This window comes from Glycine soja, chromosome 6 (assembly GCF_004193775.1).
Source record: "Glycine soja cultivar W05 chromosome 6, ASM419377v2, whole genome shotgun sequence".
Taxonomy (NCBI): Eukaryota; Viridiplantae; Streptophyta; class Magnoliopsida; order Fabales; family Fabaceae; genus Glycine; species Glycine soja.
Window position 1 is genome coordinate 41,803,851 of NC_041007.1, and position 14,052 is coordinate 41,817,902.

Here is a 14,052-nt window from a genome sequence, read left to right on the forward strand (position 1 = left end):
TCGAAAAAAGTGTTGTTTAGGCAAATAGAAAAAAAGAAAAATAAGTGGAAATATTAATATTACTTGTTTGAATGAACGTAAAAGAAATCAAAAATAAATAAATAATTATATTAAATTATTTTATATTAATTAAAAAAATACCTCTCTTCTTCTACCTGCCTTCACGCTTCTCCTAATCTTTTTTTTTCTTTTTCTTTCTTTCTTACTTTTCTTTTCTTTAACTCTTTTTTTTATAATTTCTTTTCTATTCCTTAAATTCAAATTTTATATGGATAAAAATATATCGTTAAAGGATCTAATAAAGATAATCATTCAAAAAAAATGGTTCATAATTGATTGAAATGCGTAAATTGTGAAATCTTGTGAAATGATATTTTATTTTGTACTAGTAGTTATTTGTGAAATGATATTTGATGTTTTTAAAAATTTCTAACTTGATTTTTGTAACGGTAAATGGATTCCTCTTACTGCGTGTTGCATATTTGTTGAATGTACTTTTTTATATGAATAAAAAATGTTTTAATATTTTGTGCATACAACTGTGATTGGTTTAGTCTTTTTAGTAATAAATAAATGAATATAAATATATAAAAATAAAGCGATGAAATATGTATTAATTTGTTAATTTTGAAATAGGATATTGCCATAATGGTGTTAAAAAAGATCTCCAAAAAGAAGCGTAATTCCTTAAAAAAGAAGCGTAATAGTGCAAACAAAGTTTATGGTGTAAAAAAAGTTAAGAACTCATTCACTCACTCACTCACTGACTCTCCCTCGTTGCCGCTCACTCACTCTCCCTCGCTCGCCGCTCACTCACTCTCCCTCGCTCGCTTCCAGGTACTATAATGTCATGGACTAGGGTTTAGTTTCATTTTGTTATTGTAAACTTTTAGGTTAATAACTTGAAAGAATTTTTTAGGCCTCTTTTACTTGCAACCGCGATCTCATTGTTGCTGCAGTTTCAGCCGCGATCTCAGTCCCAGGAGTGTCACTGGTAATCATCTTAACACTTTTCTTTGTCTTTATATTGTTGCTGAGTCTCCTCTTCAAGGCACCCTATTATTTGAAGGGAGCTTCCTTGTATTAGCACTGTATTTCCTTGTACATTGTGCCTCATTGAATGTTGTGCCTCTAGGAAGATAAGGGACTTGGTCAGAGCCTCCTTGTAATTAAAATCACCCTTAACAAGCACATGCTCCAGATCACCCGCATTCATCATATCCATTGCCTTCATCTTTTGTTCTAAAACATGAGCTTTCTTGTTCATCATGTTTTGTGACTTTAAGTCCTCTTTTATACTGAGCTGTGAGCTCCCTTTGTTCTTCTTCTCTTGTGCTCTCTCCTCATGGATACTCTTTTGTGGACTTTGCTTGGCACAACACATGAAGCTTCTAGAACATGCAGCATCATCTTCCATTGCTGACATGGACATGTTGTAGTTACCATGCATCTTTATTCTGCCAAGGTCAGACTGCAACATATCATAAAACTCACTGTAAAGTTGGTCGCTTGTGTGAGTTCTTGCATTGCCAACTCTACAGAGGAATGGATTAAAGGAAAGAGTTCTGGGAAGCTTTTGGTACTCTCCAAAGAAGAAAGACCAGAAATTTCGGAAGCTTTTGTTAAAGAAAGCCTTGGTCTTGCCAAAGGTTTCTCTTAGCAGCATTTGTGGTTCTACTGTGAAAGGGAGTAGCTTTGTCCAAGTGGCTCCATCTTCAAAGGGCAGTCATAGTTTTAGTCTGGTTTATTTAGTTCACAAATAAATACAAGTGTGGTTGGTAACTTGTTTATTTTGTTTACCAAAAAAGACAAACCAATGTGTTTCCTCTAGCTAGCTTTCAATTCTACCTTCTTGTCTACGGCAGCTCATGCTCTCTGTCCCTCTCTGCTCGTGACTATATTGTAAATTGTTAATATGAAAAATTTCAGGTCAGATAGCCAAAGAATTTTGATAGATTTTGCTTCTTTCATGGAAGGTTACTCCTCTTGGGTTAAGGCTAGATCCTTGGAATTAGTCTTGTTTTGACAAAGTGCTGTTGAAAAGTCCACCGGATTAAAATGGAAATCTAATAAGAGTGGGTGACTAAGTGTGGCTTTGGTATTGTGTTTAAACCCACGTTGTGGGTGACTAAGTGTGGCTTTGGAATTAGTCTTGTTCATGCACTGTTTATAGTAATCATGCCCTGTTTATGCGTTGTGATGTTTATTAATATAATATTTTTTTGTGATTTAATGTCAGTAAGATCGATATGCGCTTTGGTATCTAAAGAAAAGGATAGATATGCGTTTATAACTTTTAGCTTTTGCATGGAGTTCTTATTGACTTAAACATCATAAATGTTTTTGTAGGTACTTACCATTGTTCGTGCAATCTGATTTCGCTTAGTTCAAATGAATAAATCCAATTACTTTGTGTTTGGGTAAGTCACCAGCCTGCCTAAGTGGATAACTATAGAGTTTGGAGCTATCAACTTATCATTTTGGACAAATCACAACTCAACTTGGATATACCCACCATCTTTATTGTTTTAGAGATATAAAATTGGTTCAGTTATGCGTGATTAAGAAAGAAAAATCGCATATTCAATTATTTGTATTAATAAAAACTAACAAATTAATAAATAATATATTTTAAAATGTTTATTAAAATTATTAAAACTAATAAAACAAGATATATTTTAAGTTTCTTTCATAGTTTAATAAAGTTTACTTAACATAGAAAAGCATGACAATGTATGAAAAGTGAAATGAATAGTAGGTGGCTTGTAGTCTTGTTTGTGTCTCTTCCTCAGATACAATTACACCTTGCACGTTATATAATGGAGTAGTCTCCGTACATCATCTCCATCAAATCCTTTTTCTTTATTAGTTTGATCTGACCCATAGCTAGTTGATGTTGATTACTCAGTAATGCTAGATGTGACCCATTAAACTATAGGGATGTTGGTTCGATTTGGATATTCGTAAGTTACTCAGTATTATATAAATATAATTAAATATTAATTTAATTCTTAATGTTTGACTATTTATTATCTTAATTATTTATATTAAAATTTGTAAAATTTAAATAATATTATGGGTATAATTAATTTAATCATTTATATATATGTATTTAAAATATTTATAACATTAATCATCGAAGTAATAATAAAAAAATTAAATAAATATAAAATGTTATAAATATATATAGTTTATATCATAAAGAACTTTCAGTCCTATAAAATATATATTTTGGGATGTTACATATATATGATTGTGTTTACGTTTTAATCATCTAGATGTAACAATTATAAGGTTCACCTAAAAAATAAAAGCAATTGTAAGTAATTTGGTTTTTCTCATTGAGTGGTAATATATTACGTACTTACTATTATATTATAATTTGCTTGATAATTAAAACGTACACTCATCATTTTATGTTTATGGTGTGCGTGCGCACACTGAAATTATGGTGTATGAATTTCTCGTGCCCTTTTATTAATAAATATATTTGTTTAGCGATCGAAAAAAAAATAGCAGTAGTAAAGTTCTGAAGCTTGTGATAACAATATCCACTCTTAAAAAGAAATTTAATCAATATATCACTGGGATTGATTTAGCGTATCTTGATAATGTTGGACAAGATTGAATCAATATGCTACTAAGGGGACTTATAATACACTTTACTTTTGCAAAAATACTAAGGGGAGAGGGTAATACAAAAATAGCAGATTATGATTTATTCTGAGCATTGACGGCATGCATTGCACAGGTAGTTGGAACTTGGAAGATGAGAAGAGTCGTGGGTAATTAAGATTGAAGACTAACAACTCAACTAAAGTTGACGGTACTTTTTTTGTTTTTATTATTCTGTTCTCACAAGCTGACAATAAAATTACTTGTTACTACCCATTAAAAAAATTATATTTATTAATTATTTAGTGAGATTCATATCTTATTATTTTATTAATTTTGTGAGATTCATCTTATAACTTAACAGTATTCTGAATTCCTACTATTACCCTTTTGTTATTTATGTTCCGATCGATTGTACTACTATTATTGGATGAGTTTGGTTATATGAATAATGAAAATTGTGTCACACGGAGACAGAGCAGAGCAGTTTATATTTTCAATAAGGTTTAACTCGTTATAAAAAATTTGATTAAAAGAATGCTTTAAAAAAATATATAGGTTTTTAACACTTCTCGTTATAATTAAATTAAACTCATGTCATGTCATTTTCTAATGAGACATGCAATAACACGACTTGACTCATATGCAGTAAATATTTTATCTGAACTAATTTAGTACTTACGATCGAATACCCTTCTTTATTAGAGAGTTGCTAAGAGTAGTTGTAGATAGTAATTAACACACAAGTCTTTGATTCAATGACAGGGAACTAGTGGATGGCACAACGTTTGAAGCCATAAAGAAAGTGGGGGACCCTGTGACTGGGCTTGTCCACAGTGCAGTTCTGTGATCTTCTGAGAGGTAATAGAAGTTGTGTGTGTGCGTGTGTGTGTGTGTGTGTGTATATATATATATATATATATATATATATATATATATATCCGAAAAGAGAAAGAAGTAAGACATTTTTTTGATATAATTTAGAATAAATTGTTCTCATATCTTCTGAGCGCTTGTTATACTTAATCTTACTCTTTTTTTTTATCATACACAAAATTGTCTTATGTAGGTGTTCATTCAGTTATTTCTTTGATTCTTGCTTTCATTTTGGACCGTGCTGCTCATCATCACAGGTACAAATGTTTGTTACCAATGAATATTTTTATTACGTGTTCACTGCCATTAATGACAATTGATATATGCTATACAAATTGTGTTCATGATGAGTGAACCTTAGATTCCCGTTTGAGATTGGATGCAATGATTCTTGCAGACAGTTTGCATTAATCATTGTATTCAATCTTGAATTGTCCGTTTGGACAGTTTGGGGAGACTGATATTTTTATGGTAGATTCATGTGTTAAGGTTAAAAATATTTTGTTTAATATGATGAAATTTTGGTAATGCATTTCTAGTTGTTCTCTGAGTACATACTTGATTATCCGGAAATTAATTTCACCGATTTCATGTCGTGTACTTAGAGACCAATGCGAAATGCTGCCAAAATTTTGTCAAATTTAACAAAATAGAATTAACCCTGATGTATGAAGCTACCATAAAAGACGGTCTTGCCGAATGGGATAAGGCCACACCTTTAATAAAAAAGTGAGATTTTCATGCATCGAATAACTTTGAGAGTATGACCGAGTTATTACTTAGATGGATCGAAGTTGGATGAATGAAAGTCGTATCAGCCCAGAATATGAGGAAGGCGTCGAGCAATTCTTACAATTTGCTTCACAAAGAGGTCAACCGGATGAAGATGGAAAATATTATTGTCCTTGCATCAATTGTTTGAACGGAAGACGACAAATACTGGATGACATACGAGAGCATCTGTTGTGTGATGGAATTAAGAGAAATTATACGACGTGGATATGGCATGGTGAAATGACAGACATGCAGAGTGGGCAACAATTCGAACCGTTTGATGTAGAAATGGGAGATCACTTGGAGGATATGATTCGTGACCTTGGACAAGAGTCTTTCCAACAAGCACATGCCCATGTGTATGAAAGATTGCAGGGTGACTCAAAGAAGCCTTTGTATCTGGGGTGTAACAATTCCTTGACGCTATTGTCGGCGGTGTTAAGTCTGGTTAATGTCAAGGCCAGATATGGATGGAGTGACAAAAGCTTTACTTCATTGCTTCAAATAGTGCACGATCTGCTTCCACGGGATAACACATTGCCTAAAAGCTACTATCAGGCAAAGAAGATATTGTGTCCGATGGGTATGGAGTATCAGAAGATTCATGCTTGCCCTAATGATTGCATACTGTACAGACATGAATTTGAAGAAATGTCGAAATGCCCTAGGTGTGGGGCGTCACGGTACAAGGTGAAGGATGATGAGGACTGCAGTTCTGATGAAAACTCAAAGAAGGGCCCTCCAGCGAAAGTGTTGTGGTATCTTCCCATCATTCCATGGTTTAAGCGTTTATTTGCTAATGAAGACGACACAAAAGATCTTACCTGGCATGCTAATGGGAGAAAATCTGATGGAATGGTCCGTCATCCAGCTGATTGCTCCCAGTGGAAGAAGATTGATAGTTTGTATCCGGATTTCGGCAAAGAATCAAGAAATCTTAGACTTGGACTAGCCAGTGATGGAATGAATCCATATGGCAATTTAAGCACTCAACACAGTTCATGGCCAGTTCTACTAGTAATTTACAATTTTCCGCCTTGGTTGTGCATGAAGCGAAAATACATGATGTTGTCTATGATGATATCGGGCCCAAGACAACCAGGAAATGACATTGATGTTTATCTAAGTCCGTTGATTGAAGACCTGAGAAAGTTGTGGGATGAAGGAGTTTTAGTGTTTGATGGGTTTCACAAGGAGACTTTTCAAATGCGTGCAATTCTTTTTTGTACCATTAATGACTTTCCAGCATACGGGAATCTCAGCGGTTACAGTGTTAAGGGTCATCATGCATGCCCCATCTGTGAAGAAGACACAAGCTACATACAACTGAAACATGGTAGAAAAACAGTGTACACTAGACATCGCTGTTTTCTAAAAGCTCATCACCCTTACAGAAGATTGAAAAAAGCTTTTAATGGAAGTCAAGAGCACGAAATTGCGCGGACACCGTTAACTGGTGAGCAGGTCTTCCAGCGGGTTGAACACCTTAATACTGTATTTGGAAAGACCCAAAAGAAGGATAAAAGTAAGAGTTGCATATGGAAGAAGAGGTCCATTTTCTTTGATCTTACGTACTGGTCTGATCTAGATGTTAGACATTGTATTGATGTTATGCATGTAGAGAAAAATGTATGTGACAGTGTCATTGGGACACTCCTTAACATTCAGGGCAAGACGAAAGATGGTCTAAATACCCGTCAAGATCTAACTGACATGGGCATACGATCGCAGTTGCATCCAAGGTCTGATGGTAAAAAAATATACTTGCCTCCAGCTTGTCATACTTTATCTAGAAAGGAGAAGATCAGTTTGTGCCAGTGTCTACGTCGGGTTAAAGTCCCACAAGGATACTCTTCAAATATTAAGAGCCTTGTGCAGTTCAAGGAACTTAAGCTGGTGGGATTAAAGTCTCATGATTGTCACGTGTTGATGCAACAATTGTTAGCCGTGGCCATACGAGACATTTTGCCTAACAAAGTCAGGTTAGCCATAACTCGCCTGTGCTTTTTCTTCAATGCCATATGTAGCAAAGTCCTTGATCCGGTCAAGTTTGATGACCTGGAAAACGAGGCTGTAATTATACTATGCCAGTTGGAGATGTATTTTCCTCCTGCTTTCTTTGACATCATGGTCCACTTAATTATTCACCTGGTCAGAGAAATCAAATGTTGTGGTCCTGTTTATCTGCGCTGGATGTACCCAGTTGAGCGCTACATGAAGATCTTAAAAGGGTATACCAAGAATCTACATCGTCCAGAGGCATCTATTGTTGAAAGGTACGTCGCAGAAGAAACCGTTGAATTTTGTTCAGAGTACATTGAAAAGGCTAAACCTGTTGGCCTTCCTGAGTCTCGCCATAACGACAGAGTGGGCGGTAAGGGTTCAAGAGGACTGCATGTTATCACTCCAAGTGTAGAAGATTTGTTACAAGCTCACTTGTATGTGTTGAACAACAGTAATGAAGTTTTACCATACATAGTTCAGCATGAACGTTTAGTCAAACAAAGTAATCCAAAAATGTCAAAGAACTGGGTCTTGAAAAATCATAACAAGACTTTCTCTGATTGGTTTAAAGATACAATCTTTGCTGACGAAAATGCTTCTGAAACATTAAGAAAGCTAGCTCATGAGCCTAAAAGAAATGTTATAACTTGGCAAGGATACGACATAAACAAGTATTCCTTTTACACAAAAGCACAAGAGGACAAAAGTACAATGCAAAACAGCGGGGTCACCCTAAGGGCTGAATCTCAACACTTTGCAACTGTACATGATGACAATCCCTGTGTAGCTTCAATCCCTTACTTTGGCTTTATTGATGAAATATGGGAGCTTAACTATGTCAAATTTACTGTTTGTGTTTTCAAATGTAAGTGGGTTGACAGCAACACCGGTGTGCGGACTGATGATGTAGGATTTAGGTTGGTAGATCTAAAGAAACTAGCTTACCAAAATGACCCTTTCATCATGGCAGAACAAGCTAAGCAAGTATTTTATGTGCAAGACCCTTGTGATGAAAGGTGGTCTGTGGTTCTACACGGGAAAACAATTGGTGTTAATGTATAAGATGATGATTCATACATGGACACTTATGTTAGTCCTTTGTCTACACAAATGACTTCTAACAGCATCGGAGAAAAAGAAGCTGATGACGTTCATGCTAATCGTAATGATCATGATGAAGGAGAATTAATTAACATCGTCTAACGTAATTTTCTAATATAATATTTCATTTCGGTACATTCATTTACATAACTCATACAGTGTTTTTTTTATAATATTAACTAACTCAACCTGCCTCGCCTCCTCCTCCTCTTCCTCCTCCTTCTGCAGATGCATCAGCGTCTCCATCTACGTTGAAGCGGACACGCAAGGCGACACGGCTACGATCATTGGCCACTAGACCACCTGGGGCAGAAAGACCTGTGGTCAACGTCGATCCTGCTACTGGCAAGGCCGACGGTCCCCACAAGAAGAAATTAAGAACATATTTGGGGATTGTCGCTCGTGATAAGGTCGACGTGACATATGACACCTGGAAGGAAGTCCCTACTACTCAGAAGGATTTGATATGGGAGGATATTCAGGTATTTGAGTTTTCTTCATTGATATTCTTTAATAGTCTAAATTTGTTATTTACTTACAATAAAACCTAATTTATTGTTTGTCAGGCGGAATTTGAAATCCCTGAAGCTTCTGACAGTAGGACAAAGAAGAAAATTATTCAGATTGTCGGCGAGCGCTGGAGGCAGTTTAAATCTGACTTGACTAGAAAATGGGTACTTGAAGCTGACAAGGACGGTGCGGACGACATTGTCTGTGAAAAATATGGCATTAGCAAGGAGAAATGGACCCAGTTTTGTCAGACCCGCAGAGACCCCTCATGGGAGGTATATACTTTGTCATTTTAGTTGTTTTCCACAACAAAATCACTTTGTATAATTTATTGTAATAATCATTTTCATTAATGTTAAACTTTTGCAGGATGTGCGGAAAAAGGCACAGGCCTCCCAAAAGAAAAACACTGCCCCCCACATATTGTCTCGTGGAGGTTATGAATATTTAGAAGAAAAGCTCATGGCTGAGAAGACAAAGAAAAGACTGGAAGAAGCTGCCCAATCTGGAAGCACTGAGTTTTCTGTAAAAAACCGATGTTAACGTGGGTTAACATCGGTTTTTTATAAAAACCGATGTTAACTGTCAATAGTAACACATTCGTTAACATCGGTTTTTTTATAAAAACCGATGTTAACTATCAATAGTAACACATCCGTTAACATCGGTTTTTTGCAAAACCCGATGTTAACTTGGTTAACATCGATTTTTTATAACAACCGATGTTAACTGTCAATAGTAACACATTCGTTAACATCGGTTTTTTTATAAAAACCGATGTTAACTGTCAATAATAACACATTCGTTAACATCGGTTTTTATGTTAACTGTCAATAGTAACACATTCGTTAACATCGGTTTTTATAAAAACCGATGTTAACTGTCAATAATAACACATCCGTTAACATCGATTTTTTGAAAAAACCGATGTTAACTGTCAATAATAACACATTCGTTAACATCGGTTTTTACAGAAAACCGATGTTAACTGTCAACAGTAACACATTCGTTAACATCGGTTTTTTGTAAAAACCGATGTTAACTTTCAACATTAATATACATTTTCTGGGTGTAATTCATATTAGCAACATCGGTTATTTATATAACCGATGTTGGTAATTTTACGTTAACATCGGTTTTTCAAAAACCGATGTTAACGATAATACTATCAACGTCGGTACTTTCAACATCGGTTTTAACCGATGTTGAAAGTCATAAATAACCGATGTAGAAAGCATATTTTCTAATAGTGATGTAGTTAATATCAAATCATATTAAAGAAATTGTATTATCGAAAAACTTTTTCTAAAAATGACAATAGTTACACGTACGTATCCTTAATAGGTAATACATACATTTTAAAAAAATATAATATTTTGATATAATTTAGCAATTTTTTTTAAAAGAATACTAGTTTTTAGGAAATTAGATAAATAAGAAAGTTTCGAGAAAGAGTAGCAACTATTATATTTATAATAAATTTATTTAAAGTGACATAAAAGTATAAAAAAATAACAAAAATTATCAAAATAAATTTTATCACGTAATACTTTATGGTACTAATAACACATCAAGTTTTCGAGAAGAAAAACCATCAGGTAATTAAAGATTTTAGATGACTAACTCATCGAAGCACCATTGTCGACATAGAAAGAACAATTGTACCAATATAATTCGTGGGAAGCATACCATTTAACTTTCATTTAATTACCTGATCCTCTATCCTCTATCTTATATACAAGGTTAAAATATTAATGGTGTATCTCTAAGTGCATACCATTTAACTTTCATTTAATTTGATAATAACTATATATACTTAATTTGCTAATGCATGCTCACTAACTTGTTTGTGAACTGTGCAGTATGCATTTTAAGAATTAGTAAATTTAGTACTCTTAAATCTTAATAAACCATCACGGCCATTGGGAATCAATTAGACTTTGAAGTGTTTTATAAGATCTTGTCCATTTTTATATTTAATGGCAAAGTAAGTATTGCCATGTGTTCGAATTTGAGTGTTACATTTCTACTTTGTAAGAATTGATTAATTTAACTGTCAATAGCAACACATTCGTTAACATCGATTTTTTGAAAAAACCGATGTTAACTGTCAATAATAACACATTCGTTAACATCGATTTTTTGAAAAAACCGATGTTAACTAACAATAGTAACACATTCGTTAACATCGATTTTTTTATAAAAACCGATGTTAACGTGGGTTAACATTGGTTTTTTGAAAAAGCCGATGTTAACTGTCAACAGTATTACATTCGTTAACATCGATTTTTTTATAAAAACTGATGTTAACGTGGGTTAACATCGGTTTTTTGAAAAAACCGATGTTAACTGTCAATAGTATCACATTCGTTAACATCAGTTTTTTGAAAAAAACCGATGTTAACTGTCAATAGTAACACATTCTTTAACATCGGTTTTTTTACAAACAATCGATGTTAACTTTCAACATTAACAAATTCGTTAACATCAGTTTTTACAGAAAACCGATGTTAACTGTCAACATTAACACATTCGTTAACATCGGTTTTTTGTAAAAATCGATGTTAACTTTCAACATTAATATACATTTTCTGGGTGTAATTCATATTAGCAACATCGATTATTTATATAACCGATGTTGGTAATTTTACCTTAACATCGGTTTTTAAAAAACTGATATTAACGATAATACTATCAACGTCGGTACTTTTAACATCGATTCAAAAACCGATGTTGAAAGTCATAAATAACTGATGTAGAAAACATATTTTCTAATAGTGGTGTGTGTGGGGGGAGTTAAAGTGAGATCCTTTATAATGTTCGAGCCTAAAAGCCAAGGTTTTAAATATTTTGAATAGATTTTCATGTCAATCTTTATATGTGATGCTCGGAAAGTTTCTATGAGAGTATATGTTCGGTAGAGGAAGAAAATTCAGCGAGAAGAAATAGATTGAAAAAAAGGAGAAAAAAAGTAAAGTATATAAGAAATAGAGTGAAACTAAAAGGTTGTATAACTAAAGAGAAACAAAATATAAATAAATAATTAAATTAATATTATTTAATTGATTTTTATTTGATATATATATATATATATATATATATATATATATATATATATATATATATATATATATATCCCACTACTAACCTTTTGATAAATTTAATTTCATGTTACAGTAAAGTTTCTAGTACGAATACTTGCACATTTGATAAGAGAAAAAAATCATTTAATCCAATGATTTCAAAATTTATTTGGATTTTTATTTTATTTTAGTCTTATACTTTTTTTTGGCAAAAAGTATTGAATTAATTGTAAGATATATAAAAACATAATAAAAAAGTAATTTAAAATAGCAGATATTCTATTTATAAGTCATTATATGTTTAATGAAGTGGATTAGTTGGTTACTAGAGAAGGTAATTGAATAAATGGTAAGATACATAAAACATAATAAAAAATTCATATAGAACATATGCACTTTGACTAAAAAAACATGATTGCATTTTTAGCTTTTAAATAAGTCTATACTTTTGGTAGTTTTGCTTCTGAATTTGTGGAATTCATGTTTGGAAAACTTCAATGGTAGGCGATGCTTCACACTTGCTTCATGCTTTTGAATTTAGTGTTGTCCATCAAACCACGATCAAAGTATTTATTAGTAGCTAAATTTAGATAACTTAGTTTGATTCTTGACGGTTTATCGTAATTAAAATTCAAGCTTCTAGATGATTTGTCTCCACATTTAATAGTAGTATAACTCTTTAAATTAATACATTACTTTTTTTCATATTTTAAAACATGACTTAGTATTGTTTTGATTCTTAAAATATATCTTAAGTAAATAAATGAATTTGTCTAAGAAGACATGAGATCTTGATTTATTTCAATAACCATTTAATTCCTCAAGATTAAAAATATGCCTCACTTAAATTCTTACATTTTAATATCGAACAAATAAATTTTAAATTGTGGAAGATTATTTAGTGACTTTTTTTAATCATTAAATTAGGTCGAATGAATTTTTTCAACAAATATATCCAAGGACGACACCTAAGTGTCAATCTATAGAGAAAGAAATAAAAAATAAAAGATATCCCGGCCCGTTAAATTGTCCAAAAATTACTTTCTTTAAGAGTTTGAATAAAGAGTTTACTCAAAATTTTCGGTAAAATAAAGGCTTACTTACTAGTTTGGTCTTCTAATTTAGTTATTAGATTTGATGTTGTCCTCTTATTATTATAAATTTTAATTTCGTTCAGTAAAATTTTTAAATTAATTATTTAATTAGGTCTTTTACTTTTAAAAGTTTCAATTGGTGTTTTTTTTAAAGATTTAATTTAGTCGCATTTTTTTCCTCTACTATGAAAGTTTTAAAAAACATGACCCAATTTAATTTTAAATAGGACCAAAACCAAATTTAAAAAAAATAAGATATCTAAAATAAGAAAACCTAATTAAATCATTTTAAAAAATTACAGGATTTACTACAGTTTTTAATAATAACAGAAGCAAGTTGAACCCAAAAAATTAATTAGATGACCAAAATAATTTTTTCTATTAGACGTTGTCAATATTGTTATCCTTTTTGTGGTACTTTAGTTAGTCTATCAATGATGTTTACTATATTGTCATTTTTAATATATGACTTTGTCCATGTTGTTATACTTTTTTTTTTCAGACTTTACTATGTATTCCGCACGACTAACATCAATCAATGACAACTGAACTAATCAAGAATTCATTTGGCTCCAGAATTTTTGGTTCCATTGCCAACCTATATCATACCAGCCATCGCAACACACCAGTCAAGAACCTTTTCGACTTGTTACACACGATTGGTCCATATTCCATATTATAGTTGTTCTTGTTAACTAAAAATTCACAAACGTTATAAAAAGGAAAGAAACAAAAGTGATTAATTATAGAAGTTGATAAACGTTATAAAAAGTAAAGAAACAAAAGTGATTAATTAAAGAAGTTGATATAGTTTTACAATGAAAGTCAATGTTGGAACTAAAATCTAAAGTGATCAAGTTAATGTCCTTCACGTGAATAATGGAAACATTTTGATGAAAATTTCAGTTTCGTAGTTAAACTCAAGTTCGGCAATCACACGGGCTAGTATTTTTTTTTTTTAAAAAAATTACAATGTTAGTTTCTCTTTGATTCTT

General features: G+C 32.4%; 1 protein-coding gene across 1 annotated transcript; it reads right to left on the reverse strand.

The window, feature by feature from the left end:
• Positions 1-1,003: 1,003 nt before the first annotated feature.
• On the reverse strand, positions 1,004-1,666 carry LOC114416276. The gene has a single exon (XM_028381148.1). The coding sequence runs from the start codon at positions 1,664-1,666 to the stop codon at positions 1,004-1,006; it is 663 nt and encodes a 220-aa protein (XP_028236949.1).
• Positions 1,667-14,052: the final 12,386 nt, after the last annotated feature.

Coding starts and splice junctions, on each gene's coding strand:
- LOC114416276 (XM_028381148.1), bottom strand. CDS start 1,666: ATGCTGCTAAGAGAAACCTTTGGCAAGACCAAGGCTTTCTTTAACAAA.